This window comes from Trypanosoma cruzi, genomic scaffold, assembly GCF_000209065.1.
Source record: "Trypanosoma cruzi strain CL Brener 1047053516331 genomic scaffold, whole genome shotgun sequence".
NCBI lineage: Eukaryota > Euglenozoa > Kinetoplastea > Trypanosomatida > Trypanosomatidae > Trypanosoma > Trypanosoma cruzi.
The window spans coordinates 48,162-67,954 of record NW_001849465.1 but is presented as its reverse complement, the minus strand read 5'-3'; the positions used below and the strand labels follow the sequence as shown (position 1 = coordinate 67,954).

The following is a 19,793-nucleotide window of genomic DNA, read 5'->3' as shown; positions in this document are numbered from 1 at the left end:
TGAAAATCCATGCCCCGTGCAGATCTCAGTCATGAGACATCCCGAACGCAAGTGGAAAAAGTATCACTGGCACACGCACAGGTCTAATTATTCTTCAAACGCGTTTCCCACTTATAACAACATTGCTAAAAAAAAAAAAAAAGGAGTAATCGGAAAGTAATAAAAACAAAACAGGAATAAATTTTTATCAGCTCTCCAAATCCAAAAAAAAAAAAACGCTCAGAAGCTCCCTAACAAACATGACGAAGACACGTACAAAAGTGCCTTCACTCCATATATTTACTACCCCACTACATCCCGAAGAGGAAGAGTTATAAAAAACAAACATTCTGCTCTTGACTACAAAGAAAACATATTCGTCGACCATCCAGTCATTTTCAAGAAATGAAACACCTCGATACAACCTCAACCACTTTCTTTTTTTATTCCCTTCTATTGATTTTTATTCACCGCGTTCATTGCTTCTTTCACGTTTAGGTGGTACCGCAATTAAAACCGACACAACACACATTTACATTATTATTACGAGAATTAACAAAAAAATTGATGCCTAAATACAATTATCCAAGCAAATATATACATATATATTATGCTTTTTGCTGCTGGTTCAACTTATCGGCCATGCGCCAACGGACGTATATGGGCTTCAGCGCATCCACACCGGAGAGCACGCCAGCACCGGCAATACCTCGCAAAATGTTCGCTCCAGCACCACGCATCAGGGATGCAGCGCCCTCCGTTTTGATAACCTGCATCATGCAGTCCATTGAATTCTTGTACTTTACAGAGGCGCCAGATGTCATCATCATACGACGACGGACAGTGTCCAATGGGTAGGAGAGAAGACCGGCAACGATCGTCACCGCCCACCCAAGAATGAAGTTTACAACAAAGGTGTCCACAGGGAGCATGGGTTGCAGCGTATCGTACAGGCCAAAGTAGAAACCGCGGTAAACCACAATGCCCACGCAAGAGACCATGAATCCACGGTAAAGTCCAACGATACCGTCGCTCTTCCACGTCTTCACGTAGCAATCCACAAGGCCATTGAACTGACGCTCGCCACCCTTCTTCACGGATTTCGTGTCGTTGGCCAGACGCGTACGAACGTAGTCCAGGGAGTAGACAAAGCACAGCGAAGCAGCGCCGGCAAGGCCACCAGATGCCATGTTACCCATAAACCACTTCGCGTACCCATCCTTCTCCTTCTTGAAGTTAAACATCCGCTTAAATGTATCCTTAAACGCAAAGTTCAGCGCCTGTGTCGGAAAGTAACGGAGAACATTCGAAAGGTTGCCTCGCCAAAGCGAGTACAAACCCTCCGTCTTCATCGTGTGCACAAAGCAATCAGCCACACCAGTATAAGGTCTGTCCAAACGTCCTTGCTTAATCATCTCACCTTGGTTCTGCACCAGCAGCTTCACCCGCTCGATAGGAGCAGCGACGGTCTTGGAAACGCCGGCGGCAACGCCACCGACCATGAACTCCTCAAAGAATCCAAGCTTGGGAAGTTTTTCGCGCTTCGTCGACATTTTTGTTGGTGCAAGACTTCTGGAGGTAGATGTTTATTAGCGTGATTATTAATAACCTTCTATTTGCAAAATGTATAGGAATAATTGTGGAAGAGAAAACATTTGCTTGCAAAACAAAGTAATTTTTAGGCTCAATAATAATAATAATAACGTAGTCTATTCGATGAAAATGGGGGTGGAACCCAAGAAATTGCAATGGTTGTAATTTATTAATAATCAAAACGATTTCGTAAAATTCCCACCCCTGACCACCCGCTCTCATTGTTCGATCGCTGAAAAAAGCAGTAAAAAACACCGATCGGTGTTCACAATCATATTTGGCCATTCGCTCTCAGTTTTCCCATCGCTGAAAAAAGCAGTAAAAAACACCGATCGGTGTTTACAAGCATAGTTCCCCCTCAAAATATATATGTAAAAAAGTTTAGAAAGAAAAAATTGCAGTCAAAACCGAAATAGAAGCAAAAAAAATTAAATTAAAATGGTAAATAGGAATGAATCGTAAAAAAAAAGGGAAAAGGAACCTACCTAACCAAAGGTATAGGACTAAAACACTACTTTTCCACGCTGTCACAGTGTTTTTGTAAATTCAAAAAATCAATATTCTTCAATATTAGAATCATTTGGCCATAATTTCCCTTATTTTTTTTCTTCGCAAAATTTATAAATATATATGCTTCAAAAAAAAAGTATTGTACCCTTCAAAATAATTTCCTAACAGTTTCGCCTTATAATATAAAAGCATAATGCTCGTAGCATAACTTTTGAAACGGTATCTGGAATAAGAGGATCAACAACTTTCCATTCTTCTTCGACGAGTTGCCGGGCATCTGCAACACATTCATCAACGACATTCGCCGAATTAATCAGGCTTAAAGCCTCCTCAATTTTTTCACGGTCCGATGTACGTTCATTTAATATGCTCCAAATACGTTCTCTTTGCGGAAGCTCCAGTTTTCCCATTGCTTTTGCCACCGGATAAGTAATCTTGCCGTCGCGTATATCTTCTCCTGCTTCCTTAAGATTTCCTTCAAATCCTTTTACACCCAGTACATCATCAATAATTTGATATGCCAAACCGATTGCTTTTCCAAATTCCTCCATCGCTAGGGTAACTTCCTCACTTGTGTCGGTTAAAACACAAGCAAATGAACATATTGCACCGCAAATGGCCCCAGTCTTACATGTATGAATGGCTTTGAGGGCATCTTCAAGCGCTTTGGTTTCACCGGTACGAACTACATCGGGCATCAAATATCCTAGGCCTCGAATGTCCAGTCCTTGTCCCGCATGAGCTGCTTTCATCATCTCAAAATATAATTCGTAAAATCGCTTAGCCTTTTCAGCCGGAAGAGAACTGACATCTGCAAATGGGACACTCATAAAAAAGCAAGCTGTTCCAGCATTAATAGCTGTTGGAGTACCAAACTCCACGTGGGCAGCCTTTCCACCACGTCGAACAGAAGAACCATCCTCAATATCATCAATAATAAGAGAACCCACATGTCCAAGCTCAGTGATAATTACACACCTTGAAGTATCAGCATAATCCCGTGAAAGAGCGTTAGAACACGCAAAAAGAAAAAACGTGCGCCAACATTTTCCACCTCGATCAATGAGAAAACGAACTGGAAGAAACAATGTATCACAAATATGCTGAGGAAGAACGCCTTTACAAGTACAAAATCGTCCAAGAACATTTTTTTCAATCCATTCAACAGAAGCATGCAAGGGATAAACCTCTGACAATATTCCCCTCGTTTTTTCTCCCAACTTATTTATAATGGAGAAAGTACTAGCAGGGGAACTCGCGTTTTTCTGCTCATAAAATCCAATTATACTCACCGGCGTCCCTTCATGAGACCCCTCGCCGGTTACACGCCCCTCGTAAAATCCAAAAAATGTCAAAACTGTCTGGAACTCTTGGTGATTAAAGGAAGCACGTAAATCAAAGGATAATTGAAAAGATGGAAGCTCAATATGAAACGCCACATTGTAGTCTTGAAACGTTACCAGACTTGTCCAGCATTCTACTGGCTCAATTATGAAATCACGGCAAGTGTATCTTTTTTCACCCGAAGTAAGCACGGCAAGTTGTTCTTCCCTTTTTCCCGTAATTCCGTCAAAAAGCTCAAACAAATTCAATTGATAGCCGTTCGAAAGTTGCAAGCCAAACCAATTCCAAATACCATGATTCTCTCTGCTATCGTCCGCTGGGCTTCCGTACTCTCTATCATACCAACCATCGCCCTTTACATTTATAGTTGAGTCACCAATCGTCAACTTCCCCTCCACACTCATTGAAGGGTAGTAGTAATAAAACATTCGTTTTATAAAGCCATTATCCCCATGGAAAGAAGGAATAGTTCTCGCAGTAAATTCCAGTTCCACTGTAATATTCCGCAATGGGTTATGATGATGTAATTTGTATCGGCGTTCAGCATCATCTCCCTCACCTTCGAGAAAAAATTCATCATTAAAATTTATTTTCAAAGTGTCATTGTCATAAACTGCAGTTTTCTCCATTAACCTGTCGGGTAAAGGTACTTTACCTTGTTTTAGCAATTCCTTTATTATTTCCACAGGATATTCATTGATATTGTATTTAGCTTCATTGGCTTCAATTTTCCCGATAATAATCTCTGCTGCACGGCGGTCAAGTAGGGAGTCAGGGTAATATTTTTTCTCTGTGACATCAATCAACGCCCATGTGCATGCATCATAAAAGTCACCTTTCAGCTCTTTCTTAGGGTCTTTAAAAGCAAAAAAGGAAGTGAAGAAGGAAAATTCCTTTTCGCTATCAACGTCCCTCAAATGTGCATTAAAATACCACCACTGAAGAAATGCTTCATGGGAAATAATGTCCATCATGGAGGGCTTCAATAGCGGTTCTCCAAGAAGCTCAATGGAATTACCTCCGTTTTCTCCTTTTTTACCAAAGCCAGAGAAATTCCTCATTGTGTTGAATCAAAAACCTTTGTGATACTTAGCAAAACAAAAACCTCCTGGTGCTTTTCCCTACTTCACAATTGATCTTGTAATCCTACCAAAAAAAAATAAAAATGTAGAAAAATGTAGAAAGTAAGGTTTTTTAAAGAAAAAAAGCTCTGCTTTTCTCCATTAAAAAAAAAAAAATGGATTTTATCACCAAATACTTCAGCAGATTATTCAATAAAAATGAAAGATGCAAGGAAAAATATTATTCTTTATTATTATTGCTAGTAGTATTAGTATCAGTGTCATTATCAATAGTGTTATTATTATAATTATTTCTTTTAATTTTTTATTATTACTTCTTGTTCAGTTATTATTATTTTAAATATTATTAATATTTCTTTTTATTTGTTATTATTATTATCACTGTTATCATTATTATTATCATCATTTTCTTTTTTACTATTATTACCAATTTTTTTTTATTATCTTTTTTGCTGTTGTTGTTACTGTTATTATTATCAACATCACTATTATATTTTTTGGTTTATTATTATTATTAACCATTACTATTGCCATTATTATTATTACAATTATTAGTAATACTATTATCGCTATTATCACTGTTATTACTATTATAATTATTACTTTGTTATTATTATCATTATCACTATTATTATTATTATTATCATTATTAAAGTTAATATTATTATTAATATGTTATTATTACTCATTTTCGTTGTTGGGGTATCTTTTATTGCTCATGTGAAAATTCACCATTTCCTTCGGGCAGTACCATTATAGCAGTGATAATTCTATTTCTTAAAATGAAATTAAAAAGCTGATTTTAGGCAATCATTTAAAAAATTTACAATGGCAACAAAAATAATTTATTTTCCCTCTCATCTTTCAACCTCAATACCCAAAATAAAGAACTTTCTCTTATTTTTCTTTCATACTGAAATCCATATACAATTTTTTAAATGATAATAAAAAAAAAGGCCGGCGCAAAGAAAAGCATCGAAAAAAATATATATACTATATATCTTACAAAAGCAAAAAAAAAAAAACTACGGCCCGAATCCAAACAACAGAAGCTATAGAGAAAAATGGAATCTTTTGGTCTGTCTCCTACGTTTCTGTTTTTGCCTCGAAATACATAGATACATATGATAATAACAACATATTAATAGTAACATTAACATTAATAGTAATAACAGTAATAATAAAACAATAATAATAATACAGTAATAATATTAATAACAATAATAATAATAATAAATTCTCAAAACAATAACAATAAAAAGAATCCTATCTTCTTTAAAATACAAAAATGCAAAAAAAAAAAAAAAAAAGTCCACGGTATCATCCATTAAATGTTTACCATTTGGCGACCGCTAACATGCAAAAGAACATCCGCAAAGTAAAACATCACAATAAATAAATAAATAACGGTGTCACCACAAAAAAAGGGATAATATCCAGATGCCATCCACTATATCCGCTCATTCCATGAAATAAGAATATAAATAAAAACGCTTCAGCGTAAAGGCTTAATTCCAATATATAAGCCATCTAATATACCTATATATTTATATATATATTCAGAATAATCTTCTGGGCCGCTGGCTGAATCCTGAAATTATCTCAAGAAACCAAACTAGATAGGAAGGAAAAGGAAGGTAAAGCAGAGGCAGTTAATTGCCTCAATGTTGTTTTCTGATTATATATATATATCCCTTTGACCGCTCACTTGACCTTTTGTACTCAGTTAGGATTTAAATATTATTACTTACGAAGTGACAGACTTTGGGGTCCTCCAGCCACAAGACCCCGCCGCGTGGTGGGAATCAAAAGGGTGTGGGTGGGATGGCAAAATAATAAAAAATAAAAAAGTATCTGGCCTCTGTCGGCTCCCTGCCCCAATAAAGTCCTTTTTCCCAAAAATTCATACGGTAGAAAAGTGTCGTACAGAAGAGCATTAGTTTTATCAGGATATATATATATATATATATATTAATTAAGGCAGCCAGCTCTCCCGCGATCATTCTCTTCACAAGTTACTATAATAATAATAAATAAATAAATAAAACTTCTTTTCAATTAATCGGAGGTGTGCAGTCGCAAAAGATTTTTCTGAATACAAGACACCGCCGCATGGTCGAAACCAATGGAAGTTGGAAAGTTAACAAAAAAAAAAAAAAAAAAAAACTGCGAGTAAACTCATATCAGCTTCTTGTACCAAAAACAGAACAATAATTAGATTCTCAAAAAAAGAAAAAAACACAACCCCATTGCACCGACAGAGCCGGCAAGCCCTCCGCCCAAATTCACTCCAGAAATTTCCTGCAAAAAAAAAGCGCCATGCAACAAATCCCGCAAAAAGGACCAAAAGAAACAAGTCGCGGCCCCCCAGTGTTAAAACCATGACGGATTGGCCCGCCGCCGCGCGGCATGCCCCACAGGCGGCGACCGGAAATTGCGGAAGCCGGCCGGCGTGAACTGCGCAAAGGGATAAGTCTGCATCCACTTCGCTGCTTGGATCTGCAATAAATTAAACAAAAACATGGAGTGTACACTGGAGAAGTGAGAAAGACGTGCTTCACGGAAAATTTGTTGCGGTTTCCCCTCGAAGTGGAGAGACCCTGCCCCCAGCAGCGCCCTACGCGGCGAGAGGACACGAAGAGGTCCTCGCAGCTGCGGCTTTAACGTCGATGCCTCTGACACGTATATCCTTTTGTTTTATTATTTATAGATCACTTGTTTTAATGATTTAATGATTTATAACTTTGGTATTTTCTTTGTTGATGCTTGGCTGTGACGGATTATCGCGCCGCCGCGCCAGCTCGGGCCGACACGTGACGGGTGTGTGTGTGTGTGTGTTTGTGCGCTTTTTACCCTCCACGGCGGCACCCACTATGGGGGCGGCGGCTTTCCTTCACGTCTCCACTCAGCAGGGCGGAGGTGCTTTGCGATGGTGACCGGCGGGCGGGCCATTGAGTGTATTTGAGAAAAAGCTGTGGAAAAACGATGTGCTTCTTATTTCGCTCTTTTTTTTAGGATGTAAATGACTGTTGCTTTTTGTTCTTCCTTGGTCTTTTTTTTTTTTTTTTTTTTTTTTTTTTTTTTTTTTTTTTTGAATAGTGAAGTTTTTTCTCAAATCTATCGTTGCGTCTTGACTTTTTGTATGCTGTACAGAATGAGCGTTCTGTAACCTTGTTTTTTCTGCCTTTTTTTCCCGTTTCTGGGATCGCATTTTGCAATAGCTCTTAGGTAATGTTACGAAGAATATCTTTTTTGCAAAGAGTGTTTGGTTTGAATAGACTGGTAACGACAGGAAGTGATGGTCCGTCTCATTTTTCTCCTAGAATTTTTGGCAGTGAAAACAACGAAAAAGTGAATTCCGGAGAGCAAAAGTATACTGGGCCTATTCCGGGGGCCACCGGAAAAGATAATCATCCAGGAATATACGGCTCAAAACCCATGCCAAGTTATTTTGAGGAATGTTACCCAAGAACTGAAAAAACACTTCCCAGTAAGCGAGTATTGGAGCCTAATGAACCTCGTGATCGTTCTGATAATGTCAATGCACCTGAATACGATACTTCCCTTGGTAAGTTTGAACAGGCTCCTTACTTTACTGGAGGACCTCCTGCCATGCGATATCATAACTATGTTCGAGAACCCGCCAATAAAGAAGCTGTGGATTATCGTGATGTAATTCCACTTCCACCATTTGAAGATCATCACCCTGATTTTTCTTATGCGTCTGCAACTGGAAAACGGGAGGGAAATATCACTTTATTAGCCAATACTGTTGCGAATTGGGAAATAAAGGCGGCTATGATGTCCCTTTACCGATCGTGCCTAAAGGGTCTTCCGATGGTGAAACACTACTATTGGCTTCTTACGCCGCTACCAGAGATGAAGTATAAGGTGCGGGGTCGGTTTCTACAAAATCAGCATACAAAAGATCCTGACGCAATTCGACACTTACTTCATAATGGTTGGATGGAATATCAAGAAGTTATTCTTTTTCGACGTAGTCGTGCAAGTGTTGCAAAATTTTTTGAGTGGGAAAGTCAGGATGAACTTGTGCGTGGTTATACCAGTGAAGAAGGCAAAATGCAAGAAGAACGAGCTTTTTGGAATGGTGAAGAGCAAAGGCGGGAGGGTCCTTATGATGGTCATTGGTCATGGTTGGGAAAGGAGTGTGAAAAAGAGTTTAAACTTATTGCGGGTCGAATTCCCGTATCATGGACTACGTCTAAAGGGTATTTTGAAAAAGGGGAGGCAGATGGGACAAATTACTGGGAAAAAAATCTGGATTATGAAGGATGGTATATTAAAAATGTAGATCCCGATCGAAAAAACGCCCGACATGAGATGCAAGGCTGGGTTGAAAGTGGCTATAATCAACCAAAACATTATGCAAGCAAAAACCGACGTGGTTATCGGAGACTCGTAAAGGATGTTGAAACTATGATGGAAACGTCGATGGAAGATCTTTATACGAAGAATAGGGAACAACTTTTTCAGTATCTGATTCGAGAAACTCATCCTGAATCAAATCGCATCAATGCAGAACGTACTCTAGCAAGGCAGGACGACGATTTTTACTCGACCAAATTTGAAGAGTACGAAAGGTATTTAAAGCAGGCTATGCGCGAGATGCCTAACCCACGCCTATGGAAGACAGATGCGTTTTATTTTCGTTTACGTTACTTGATTGCTCCACTTGAATATAACTGGGCTAAAGTTCCAATTGGTACATTACAGGAGAAACTATTCAATGAATGGATATCAGATAACCTCAATTATGCAGTTATGAACAGTTCTGTATTCTGTTCAATTAAAAATGACAAAAGTCGAAACCCAATGGCAAATACCTGGGGAGATTTTTACACAAACTATGATCCAGATATCCCTGAAACACGCAAACTCCCATGGTATCATCCTGAATTTGACTATGATCGTCGATACAAATGGGATGAAAGGTGCATGAGAATGAAACGTTGGGTCCAAGGAGGAGATATCGATAGCAAATTGCCTTTTTTTGATAGCATTGTTGCCGAGTGGGAGCAATATGTCAATCGTCCAGAGCGTTTTCGCGCACCAGATAGTGCAGAGCGTCGCTATGGTGCACCGAGGATGGTTCAGCTATATAGATCACTTAATCGTCTTATGGATGTTGCTTTGGCAAACCAACTTCGTAAAGTTCTTGAAAAGGATTCCGGGAAATCTGCGGAGGAGCTGTCCAAGCAACCTGTAGTGGAAACTCAGGCTTTGTTGGCAACGTTGAATTTCAGTAAGTTTTGTTTTGATGTGCCGATAATTATTTATCCCGATGGAGCTGTTCAGCCAAAACTGGGACTGGATGGTGGTCCAGTTGCTTTGAGAGCTTGAGAAAATTAGAAATAAAGTTATATGGGGTGTGGCAAATGTGATTTTTTAGGTACGGGTGAAATGGATAAAAGGTCATTTATTTATTTATTTGAGTTTTTGGGGGGTAGGAATTATTTAGTCCATATATATATATATATATAATATAGTATTTTGCCTTGGGGATGGTATTAACCGTTATTATTACTGTTATTGCCATTATTACCATTTGGTTCTGGGAAGGATATTACTGTTCTATCACTTTTTTTTTTGCTGCTGTTTTGACTTGTTTGGTGATTTTGTTTATTATTTTATTTTATTCTATTTTATTTTTATTTATTTATTTTTATTTACCTATTTTATTTTATTTTATTTTTTATTTATTTATTTGTTAATCAAGTTCAAAAGTAAGTGTGGGGAAAAATGCCTAAGGTTAGGAACGGGCCTTCCAAACGCATGACTTCACGTCAGCGTCACAAAATCGAGAGAAAGAAAAGGGAACATAAACGGGACCTTCGCCGAGCTGCAAATTCTTTGAAGAAGTCTGGCTTGGGTCCGAAAAGAACGAAGAGGAGACGAGAGCTCGCTAAAATGGCCTTAAAAGTATCTAACGCACACCCAGATAAGGAGGCTATCCTTCAGAGGGTACTTCAAGCACGTGAACACGCCTGTTTCAAACACGCCAAACAGCCTGAAAAGTCTTTTGAAGAAAATGCTGATCATCGACATCTGGAGTCGGCTTGTGTGGGGACGTGCTCTGTATCCTCATTGATTGAGGCTAAAAAAACTCTTACTTATATTCCTTTTCAGGAGTCCAACAACTTTTCATATCAATTCAACAAGACTCTTGAAGAACTAGTTTTTCCACCTCCTGGGTCATTGCTGAAGCTTCCATCGGTTGCATATTTGATTACCCTAGACTCCCGCTGCGCGGTTCAGTGTATACCATGGGGTCTTATTGATGCAATTGTTCAGGAAAGTAATATTTATCACAAAAGCGGCGGAATGCGCAAAATTCTTTTACTGTTTGCTATCACCAAAGTGGATCTTGTTTCCGTGGCAGCCGTGGTTACCCAAATTTCTCTTTTGGCACATGCGCTTTTTGAAAGATATATGAAGGTTACCAAAGACGAAGAGTTTTTGAAATTTAATGACGTTGTAAGTATTGCTTTTTGTCCTTTTTCTAAAATATTTGACAAAACAACACGACACGTTATTCGTATTTTGAGACAATTTTTTTTGAGTGAGCATTGTTCAAATTCCAATCAGCATTGCAACCTTGAAGGAAAACTTTGTTCTTTTGTTATTGGACTTCCAAACACGGGCCGCCGAACTCTATCTCGCACATTGCTACAGCACGGTACGGACTCTTGTGTCAGTCTTGTCCCTGTTTCTGCTGCCCAATTACAAATGGTGGCTAACAAAAATGGTCATAATGAAGATGTAAGGTTTAAATTGGCCTTTCCCAATGCGAAGGAAATAACATTACTACGTTTTCCAGAAGATGCGGTATTTTCTCGTGAGCTTTCATCTTTGTCTGGAAGCGATGTTGTGTTCAAGCCTTTTTCCTTTGTTGAACGAATGAGTAATCCTGAAGTTATAGGCTGCATACTTTTCGCTGGTGCAATTGACAAAGTTGCCCTTGCGCAAGGATTTTGTCAGCCTGGAGAAGGTTTTATTGGATCTTCTAGCGAAAAACAAAATATTAAGGCGGCTCAACGTTTTTTTCGAAGTCTCGGGCACACTGTACGAATGGAAAAAGGGTTTTACGTTTCCCCATTATTTGTGTCGAATGCTGGGACAATGGGAAAGATCTCTAGTAGTTCTTTGACAGCCTCTGTTGGTTTTGCATCTCGTCAGAAAAGCACACAAGCAACTCTTCTTGATACTTCATTTAGTAATGCTACTCCAAACAAGCTTGTACGTATTTCTTCCGTGGTGGCTCCTTCTCGTGGGAAAAAAAGGAGTAATACAAGCGTGCGACGGATGGATTCTCATAATGTCTTGAAACTTGGTGCTCGAACTTTTGTTCGGGAAATTTGTCAAGGGAAAAACGTCCCATGGGCAGTTATGCGACCTCCCACAAAGAAAAGTTTAACCAAAACAGAAGTGGATGCGGCTTCCGTCCTTTTTGATATTTCTCTCTGCCTGGGGAAAAGACTTGGAACTCTTGAGGCACATCAAAATCCCGCTGATCACTTTGCTGTCCTTTTGGATCATGTAGCTTCCCTTTTAAAAGAATATTTGGTTTTTTTGCCAGGCAACGTGGTGGAGTTTGATCCTGATTGTATTGTTGCCCCCATCCACGATCTTTATAACACAGAAAACGCCACCGAAGAGGAGTTGGCCAACAAGATAAGAGGAGATGGATGTGAGGAAAAATATGATGATTCAGATGAAGATGAAAATGAGCAACAAGAAGAATATTCCGACTAATATTTGGCAACGAATAAGGGTCTTTGAGTAATCCTTTCAATAAAGAGAAAAAAGATGATTCAAAATAATTTATCCGGGGACTGATTAAAGATAATAAATCACAAGGGTATATATATATACATATATATATATATATATATATATATGACTTGGTCTTTTTTTCCTGTACAAAGCAGGTTTTTTGTTGTTGCTTATGCTGCTCTTGTTTTATTTCTTTTTTGCTGCTCTTTTTGCCGTTATTATTTTATCATTATATATACTTTTTTATTGGTATTACTCTCATTATAAGTAGTAGTATTGCATGCTTTTTTTTTTTTTTTTTTTTTTTTTTTTTTTTTTTTTTTGGTGGGCTTTGTTTTGGGTTAAGCACAACAAGTTATGTTGGGAACCCTTTTTTCATCGGAAGAGAAATATGGGCCTCGATTGACTATGTCTCTTTGCCATTGTTCTTCGGAGGATGGAGATCATCCCGCGCGTGCATTGCGCCATCAAGTCCAAAATTCGACCGGGTGGCAATCTGACAAGGGATGCGTGTATCCACAAGAGCTTGGATTTGCATTTGAAGGTGAAGTCGAACTGCATTTTATTCGTGTACTTTCTCATGAAAGAAAGATTGCATCACGTATAGAAGTTTTTATTGCGGAAGCCACCAAAGAGGAAATAGAAAATGGTACGATTAAACCATACCACTCAAGCAATTTTCGGCGTTTGGGATATGTTTGTTTTGTTACCACTGCAGATAATGCGTTTGGAGCTCGTGAACTTAAAACAATAAATATTCGACAAAAATGCGTTTACGTCAAACTTTTGATTTCAAGGCCCTATAGCAGTGACTACAATCTGTTTCATCAAGTAGGTATCGTCGCGCTCACAAGTCACGGCACAATTCGGCGTACATATCAGGGTGCCCCAACAAGGAGAATATGTCTTATTGGAGAAACAGTAGAAGTTCCCTTGGATGAGATGCTTCCACCACGCCTGGGGAATCCTCAGTCGGTGCAACCCCAGGATGATATTGGTCTGGAAATAGACCAGGTGACAGCTCGTCGCATTGCAGAAATTGTATTGTTGAAGGAAAGGGCTGTGGCAGCGGAAGATTATGATCTTGCGAATGCCTTGAAGTCATGTTTGCTTTCTTTAGAAAGAGTTGGGAAAAAACTCTATTATTTAGAAAAGGAAAAGGCGACGGCAGTAAAAGAGGAGGATTATGCTTCTGCAAAGAATTTGAAACGTCAAATTGACAATTTAAGGGAAGAAGCATACAGAATTCCCACCTCAGTGCCGGAAAAGGCCGAAAGCTGTAAGGATTCAAATAGATTATATGAGCCGTCAAGTGGGAAAGAACCACCACTCACGAGTGAGTTAATGACAGCGGAACTTCGGGGAGGAGAGCAGATGCCCTCAGTACACGCTGCTACCCCTCTCCCTGCATTGCTTGACGAATCGCCCGTGGGAGGACGTGATTTGTACATGATAAAAAACTCGGATAACCTAATGAGATTTGGGAAACAGGGAAATCTTAGTGCTAATGTTGATGGTAATTTAATTTCCGAGTTTGCTGAAGGGAAAGAAGAATGGGAAAGGTCAATTAATCGTGTCATTCGTGAACTCTCTAGTACACAAGATCAGGCTTCAGTATTGCAGGGAGAAGCACTTACAGAGGCCAGAAACAGCGAAAATGTGTTTGGAACCTACTGTTGCGCCTGTTTGTTTGGTAAAAAAGGTTTACTTCGTGAGGCTGCCATTCGTGCTATAATATCCCCCGTTGGGTTTGCTGCTCTTTGTACGCATTCGCACACGGTCATTGAAGCACTTCTTTCCTATATGGCTCTTCCCTCCCGTGGCTTGTGTGATCCAGTGGCAGGGGTTGTATTTGCGTGTTGCGAGGCACTTCAGGCTATTATAAAGGACAATATTCCAGATTTGCCTCCCGTCTCTGCTCTCATTTCACACATTCAGCGCCTTTTACCGGCCTTAGTGATTCGTTTGGGTGACAACAACAGCCGAATTCGAGAGATGGCTGAATCTGTTCTCATGTCTTTCTCTGATTTGGCGCTTGAACCTGTTGTTTCATCACTTCTTGTAGATCCTGGGAAAGACAAAAAGCGTCCGGTTTCACCTAAGGTGCATGTTGCCCGCATGAATATGCTTAGTTCACTTTTTGATCGATACGGCATTAACGGTGATGAATCCGTCAGTCTTGAAGTGGGTAATGTTCTCTCCACTGCTGTATTGAATTGTTTGCAGCATTCTAATGGTGAGGTGCGGGAAGCGGCAAGTCGACTCTTTGCAAAGGCACTAGTTATAGCTCCGACCCGTTCAGCCTGTTACATGGAGGCTTTAAAACCTGCACAGCAGAACTTGGTTGAACAACAAATGGAAGCTCTGAAAGCGACTGCGCAGAGAGTGATGACTCAGGATGAATTAGTGTATAGTGCTACGCTTAACTCTAGCGCAGTTCTAGACGAAAACGAAATGCGTCCGGCAGGAAGAAACTGTCAATCCAATTCTGAGGGACGCAGCGCCCATATTGCGGCAAGGAAATGCCAGTTCTGTGGGCAGTTCGATGAAAATTTTTCGGAGGCGGCACTGGATATTCACTTCATTCGAGCATGCCCAATGCTTTGCCCTTGCCCACTGTGCGACCAGGTAACGGAGATTGCCACCCTACAGCAGCACCTCACTACAGAGTGTGAGAACAGGCATTTAGTGCGCGAGTGTCCTATTTGCAGAGAAGCAGTGAGGGTGGAGGACATCAATAAGCACGTTGCGTTGAATAAGTGTATCAAAGCTGTCCCGACTCACAGTGTATGTCCATTGTGTCACGCTCGATTTGAAACGGGGTTAGCTGGGTGGGTGGCGCACCTAGCCTCACCTCCTGGCTGTCCGAATAATCCGAGAAAGTATGATGGCTCAGGACCCCAAGTGAGATGAGGTCTAACGAGAAGAAAACATATTTGTACGAGTGTATGTGTGCATTTGTTGTCGATGCTTCTGGAAAGAATGTGCGGCCAGATGGGACTCGGGAAATGATAGTGCTGTTTGTTTAACTTCCCTTTCCTTTTTATATATCTGTCAACTGATTTGGGCTTTCTAACTGTGCACGTTGGAAGACAGCGAGTGGCGTTCTTTCATGTGTGTGTGTCTGTGTGTTTGTGTGTTTTTGTGTATTTCCACCCCCTGCTGGCCTCCACGCGGAGAGGCATCCGGCGGCTGCGGGGCTTTATAAATGACTGCCACCTCGTGAGCTCACAGCGAACCCGGTTCTTATGACCACATGTTTTCTGAATCCATTTGTGTACTGATGTATGAGTGTTTGGTGAATCTTCTCTGGATTGTGGGAAGATGCTGGGCGCAGTGAGCAAAAATGCCATCTCACATTGCGTCATTGCCCTCCGTGGGCATAAAGAAAAGGGCCTCATCCACGCGCAGGTTTGCTGTTGCTCTTACGCGTCCGGGATGGGCGGCCAGAGAACATGGAGGGAACTGGCGAGTAAAGGACCTGTGAAGGACAGTGGAAATTATTTTGTTTTGCCTTGTTTATTGTCCTTTTTCTACTTTATTTGGAGCTTATACCTATTGGAGATGCCTTTTTCGATTCATGCATTCAATATCTTGGGTGCCGCTGTACATTTTCACAGTATAAATTTCTAGGGGAGAATATGCTTTTACGGTATTTTGACTTTCTGTATCTCTCATATTCATCTCTTACTTTTTAACTATTTGTTGTTTTTTTTTATGTATTTGTTTGTTAATATGCATATTCTTATCCTGTATTTTTGACGTTTTTTTCTTAATTTTCATTTGGAGAAAGAAAGTCGCACAGGCGTGACAAAAGTAGCATTTTTATTGCTGACGCTCACCGTTAGTGGGAAAAGTCGGAAAAGCCACCAGGAAAAAGAAAGAAAAGAAAGAAAAAAAAGTGGTGTCATCGATTTGTATTTGGCGACATCATTCTCCTTTTGAGTGCTATCGCACGCATACTGCATATTTTTAGGTTTGGAACTGCATTCATAGCATCATTTTTTCGAACATGTCGTTTGACGCGCAAAATCGGTACCGTGTGGTGGAGCTTCTCAGGAGTCTCTATGCCAGTCCCAACGTGGAAGGAGAACGTGAGACAATATTGGCATTGGCTAATTTGGTGCAGCAAGGCAATGCGCAACTTGTTTTGGACGAAATCAAGGAGTATCTCAAGCGCGGACTTCCGGTAGAACAAGAACGGTCCATGATTATCTTGGACCAATTGTTGCTTAATTGCATGCCTCAATTTGCCGGTATGGTCTCATCTGAAAAATGGACCGAACGTCTCTTGAAGGTTGCAAAGTCTGCGACGGTGGAAAGTGTCACATATAAGATTATTGAAACTGTTATTATGTGGCAAAAGAGGTACCGCACCGATGGATTCAAACGTTGTGTGCTTCGCTTTTCCCAAAGCAAAGTTTTGGGAGAAACCTTCAACCGAGTTTTGCACCGAATTAATGCGGAACAACGCTCCTTGACGCGCAGCAGAAATCAGAGTCGGGATAGTGCTGGACAAGAGGAAGTTGGGCAAACGGACAAACATCATGCTCTTAATCGAGCAGAAACTATCCTGCTTGAGGCCCAGGGTGATCTTGCCTCTCTGGAGTACGCCCTTGAACACCCTCATATTCTTCATGATGAGGATATCGCTAAGGAGTGCAAACAACACAAGTTACGTTGCATGCGCTTACTCGAGACTGGCCAGCATGAGGAATATGCATCGGAGCTTATGCAGTTAATTGAGCGCTTCTCGGAAGCGTTGGAACTGTATGAGGCAATGACCGGTCTTGACATGGGCGAAGGTGAGGCAGCTCGAAGACGCGCTTTGTATGGGGACGACGGAGGTGGGGAAACACTGGACAGCGACGATGAGGAGCACGCGAGGCGACTTCGTGAGCGTGCCGCCCCAAAAGAGAATGCTGAGCAGGTTATGTTGAAAGCCCAAGAAGCCACACAACAGTTGGTCCAGCAGGAGCGCTCTATAACAGCAGAACTACGCAACCAGCTTGAAGAACTACGCCGCAAGCATGAAGAACTACAAAATAAATACAAGGATGCAAAGGTCAAAAATAGAGATGCCGTGGCTGCTTTGGAAGAATACGCAGATCAAATTGAAGCACTCAAGGCTGGAGGCGCCAATTTCAATAATGCTACAGCCATGTTTGGGGCAAGTGGTAAGGGGGCACAGGCCGTCTCCTCGATATCGGTAGAGATGGGAAGAAGAATGCGTGACAATGTGCAGGTCATGCGTCAATCCCTACGGGAAATACGGGAGCAATATGCCGCTGATATCAAAAAGGAAAGTGCATATTATTCCTCTCAACTGACCAGTGCCATTGCTTCTATTGTTGCTGCTTCACAACGGGACCGCCAGGCGGATCACAAGGCACTGTTGTGGACACAGGAGTTATACAAGAAGGAGATGAAACTCCGTAAACAGTACTACAATACAATTCAAGAACTAAAAGGAAATATTCGTGTGTACTGTCGTGTTCGCCCGCTGACACCTAAAGAGATTAGCGGAGGTCATAATTCTGTAATGGAATTTCCTAGCACTGACGAACTCAAGTTTGTTGATCAGAATGGTCGCCCGAAGCTTTTTGAGTTTGATGAGGTGTATCCGCCAGCCGCAACTCAAGCAAAGGTGTTTGAGGACACATGTCCCCTTATTGACAGTGTCGTGGATGGTTACAATGTTTGCATCTTTGCCTATGGACAAACTGGGAGTGGCAAAACATATACCATGGGTGGAGGAGAAGGGGAGTTAAAAGGCATCAATACACGAGCACTGGAGCGCCTTTTCCAAGTCATTGAGGAACGCGAAAACACGGAAGAGTCCACTGTTGTAATTTCGGTACTTGAAATTTATTGCGAGAATATTCGTGATTTGTTGGGTCCTAAAGATGCAGGAAAGTTATCTTACGAGGTAAAGCAGGGTGGACCATGCGGCACATACGTGACAAATCTCACTGAGGTGCCGGTGAATTCGCCAAAAGAAATTCATGACATCATGGCTCGCGCAAATCGATGCCGAAGTGAGGGACAGACCAATATGAACGAGCATTCATCCAGGTCGCACATGGTTCTGTATATTGTGGTTCGAACAACGAATAAACAGACGAGAATGCAGAGCTTTGGAAAGCTTTCTTTGGTTGACTTGGCAGGGAGCGAACGACTTGAAAAGAGTGGTGCGGAGGGGCAACAGATGAAGGAAGCAGTTTCCATCAATAAATCCTTGTCCGCATTAGGAGACGTCATCTCTGGGCTTGCACAGAACAGCAAGCACGTTCCTTTTCGGAACTCTGTTTTGACGTTCCTTCTGCAGGATTCCATGTCCGGACAGGCGAAGGTTCTCATGTTTGTATGTGTCAGTCCTGCAAGCTACAATTGCAGTGAAAGCAACAGTTCCCTGCAGTTTGCGTCCCGTGCCCGTGGCGTGGCGTTTGGACAAATCAAAAAGAACACCGTGGTAGCGACTTAAGAAAGTTGGGTAGGAGGCGGGGTGGTGGTGTGTCTCTGTGGCCTCTTGTTTTTTTCCTTGAATTCCCTGCGTCTACTCACGCCAAAATAACTGATAAATGTTTTTCTACTCCATTAAAGTAGGAACATTTGTCAGCGAGAGGGAATGTGAGAGAAGCAACAAAAACACGCGCACACACCGAAAAAAAAAAAAAAGAATAAATAAATAAATAATGTATTACGCACAGCGGACCCTATATTAAAAAGACAATTGATACATCCACTTCATCGCCTAAAGGAGTTAATATATATATATATATATATATATATCAATTTCTGAGCCCATGAAAATGTGAAGTTTTTCTTGTTGTTGTTGTTTCTCGTTTTTGGTAGAAGGTTTTAAAAGGGCGCGGACAACGATAACTTTTGAAGTGCTTTCTTCACATGGAATGCTTTTATGCTTACTTTTTTTCCTTTTTTTTTTTTTTTTTTAGTGGATCCATGAATTGGCCGGGATTGAGCCTCAGGAATGTGGTGGACTGTTCATGTTTCCATTCCGCCCACCCTCTTTGGGCCGGCCTCGCTGCGTGCGGTCGCGGGCCTTTGGGTGTGGGCAGCGGGGTGGACTTAAGGAAGCCGCCCATTCGAAGGCAGCAGGCGGGTGTAAGACTTGAAATTCATGTGTAATATGTGTCTTTTTGTTTTTGAGCCACACCAACGTTTGGCGCATTGGCCGGTTTTTTGTAGAGTGTTTTTTTGCCTCCTGATTTTTTTTCTTTTTTTTTTTTTTTTTTCTCCTTTTGGCTGACCGGGAGGCAACCGTTGAATAAAAATTTTTGTGTGATTTTGTTCTTTTCCATTTTTTGCCCTTTTTCCTGCGATTTAGGAATTCCTTATTTGCTTGTAGTGGCTTTGTCGCTGTTGCTGGCGGTCCGTGTGTCTCTGTGCGCATGCGGAGAGCGGCGTGAGAGGACGATACTAATGTTCCCCGTCCTCCGTGAGAGGGTGCAGGAGATGGATGGATGAAAT

General features: G+C 41.0%; 6 protein-coding genes across 6 annotated transcripts, besides 26 other annotated features; 4 read left to right on the top strand and 2 right to left on the bottom strand.

Annotated features, from left to right (window-relative positions):
* Positions 1-4,204: part of a sequence feature (heterozygous, Esmeraldo-like haplotype) that runs on past the window's edge.
* On the bottom strand, positions 588-1,532 carry Tc00.1047053506211.160 (ADP,ATP carrier protein 1, mitochondrial precursor, putative; the record flags this gene model as incomplete). The annotated part of the gene is made up of 1 exon (XM_814365.1): positions 588-1,532. One exon carries the CDS (start codon positions 1,530-1,532, stop codon positions 588-590), a length of 945 nt encoding a protein of 314 aa, XP_819458.1.
* Positions 2,244-4,487, bottom strand: Tc00.1047053506211.150 (polyprenyl synthase, putative; the record flags this gene model as incomplete). Its single annotated transcript, XM_814364.1, has 1 exon — positions 2,244-4,487. One exon carries the CDS (start codon positions 4,485-4,487, stop codon positions 2,244-2,246), a length of 2,244 nt encoding a protein of 747 aa, XP_819457.1.
* Positions 4,205-5,010: a sequence feature (haploid, Esmeraldo-like haplotype).
* Positions 4,736-5,192: a microsatellite.
* Positions 5,011-5,043: a sequence feature (heterozygous, non-Esmeraldo-like haplotype).
* Positions 5,044-5,670: a sequence feature (areas merged during assembly that could not be assigned to a particular haplotype. This can correspond to areas where the two haplotypes were merged or to regions with more than two copies in the genome that were merged during assembly.).
* Positions 5,633-5,744: a microsatellite.
* Positions 5,671-12,092: a sequence feature (heterozygous, Esmeraldo-like haplotype).
* Positions 6,072-6,528: a mobile genetic element.
* Positions 6,338-6,358: a sequence feature (AT_rich).
* Positions 6,459-6,480: a microsatellite.
* Positions 6,528-6,555: a sequence feature (AT_rich).
* Positions 6,654-6,674: a microsatellite.
* Positions 7,561-7,601: a microsatellite.
* Tc00.1047053506211.140 (hypothetical protein, conserved) lies at positions 7,740-9,869 on the top strand (the record flags this gene model as incomplete). The annotated part of the gene is made up of 1 exon (XM_814363.1): positions 7,740-9,869. One exon carries the CDS (start codon positions 7,740-7,742, stop codon positions 9,867-9,869), a length of 2,130 nt encoding a protein of 709 aa, XP_819456.1.
* Positions 9,991-10,014: a sequence feature (AT_rich).
* Positions 10,152-10,231: a microsatellite.
* On the top strand, positions 10,269-12,281 carry Tc00.1047053506211.130 (hypothetical protein, conserved; the record flags this gene model as incomplete). The annotated part of the gene is made up of 1 exon (XM_814362.1): positions 10,269-12,281. The coding sequence occupies one exon, from the start codon at positions 10,269-10,271 to the stop codon at positions 12,279-12,281; it is 2,013 nt and encodes a 670-aa protein (XP_819455.1).
* Positions 12,093-12,570: a sequence feature (areas merged during assembly that could not be assigned to a particular haplotype. This can correspond to areas where the two haplotypes were merged or to regions with more than two copies in the genome that were merged during assembly.).
* Positions 12,389-12,427: a microsatellite.
* Positions 12,571-12,672: a sequence feature (heterozygous, non-Esmeraldo-like haplotype).
* Positions 12,587-12,625: a microsatellite.
* Positions 12,660-15,215, top strand: Tc00.1047053506211.120 (hypothetical protein, conserved; the record flags this gene model as incomplete). Its single annotated transcript, XM_814361.1, has 1 exon — positions 12,660-15,215. The coding sequence occupies one exon, from the start codon at positions 12,660-12,662 to the stop codon at positions 15,213-15,215; it is 2,556 nt and encodes an 851-aa protein (XP_819454.1).
* Positions 12,673-13,131: a sequence feature (areas merged during assembly that could not be assigned to a particular haplotype. This can correspond to areas where the two haplotypes were merged or to regions with more than two copies in the genome that were merged during assembly.).
* Positions 13,132-19,793: part of a sequence feature (heterozygous, Esmeraldo-like haplotype) that runs on past the window's edge.
* Positions 15,416-15,450: a microsatellite.
* On the top strand, positions 16,315-18,786 carry Tc00.1047053506211.114 (C-terminal motor kinesin, putative; the record flags this gene model as incomplete). The annotated part of the gene is made up of 1 exon (XM_814376.1): positions 16,315-18,786. One exon carries the CDS (start codon positions 16,315-16,317, stop codon positions 18,784-18,786), a length of 2,472 nt encoding a protein of 823 aa, XP_819469.1.
* Positions 18,967-18,999: a sequence feature (AT_rich).
* Positions 19,069-19,094: a microsatellite.
* Positions 19,230-19,256: a microsatellite.
* Positions 19,532-19,566: a microsatellite.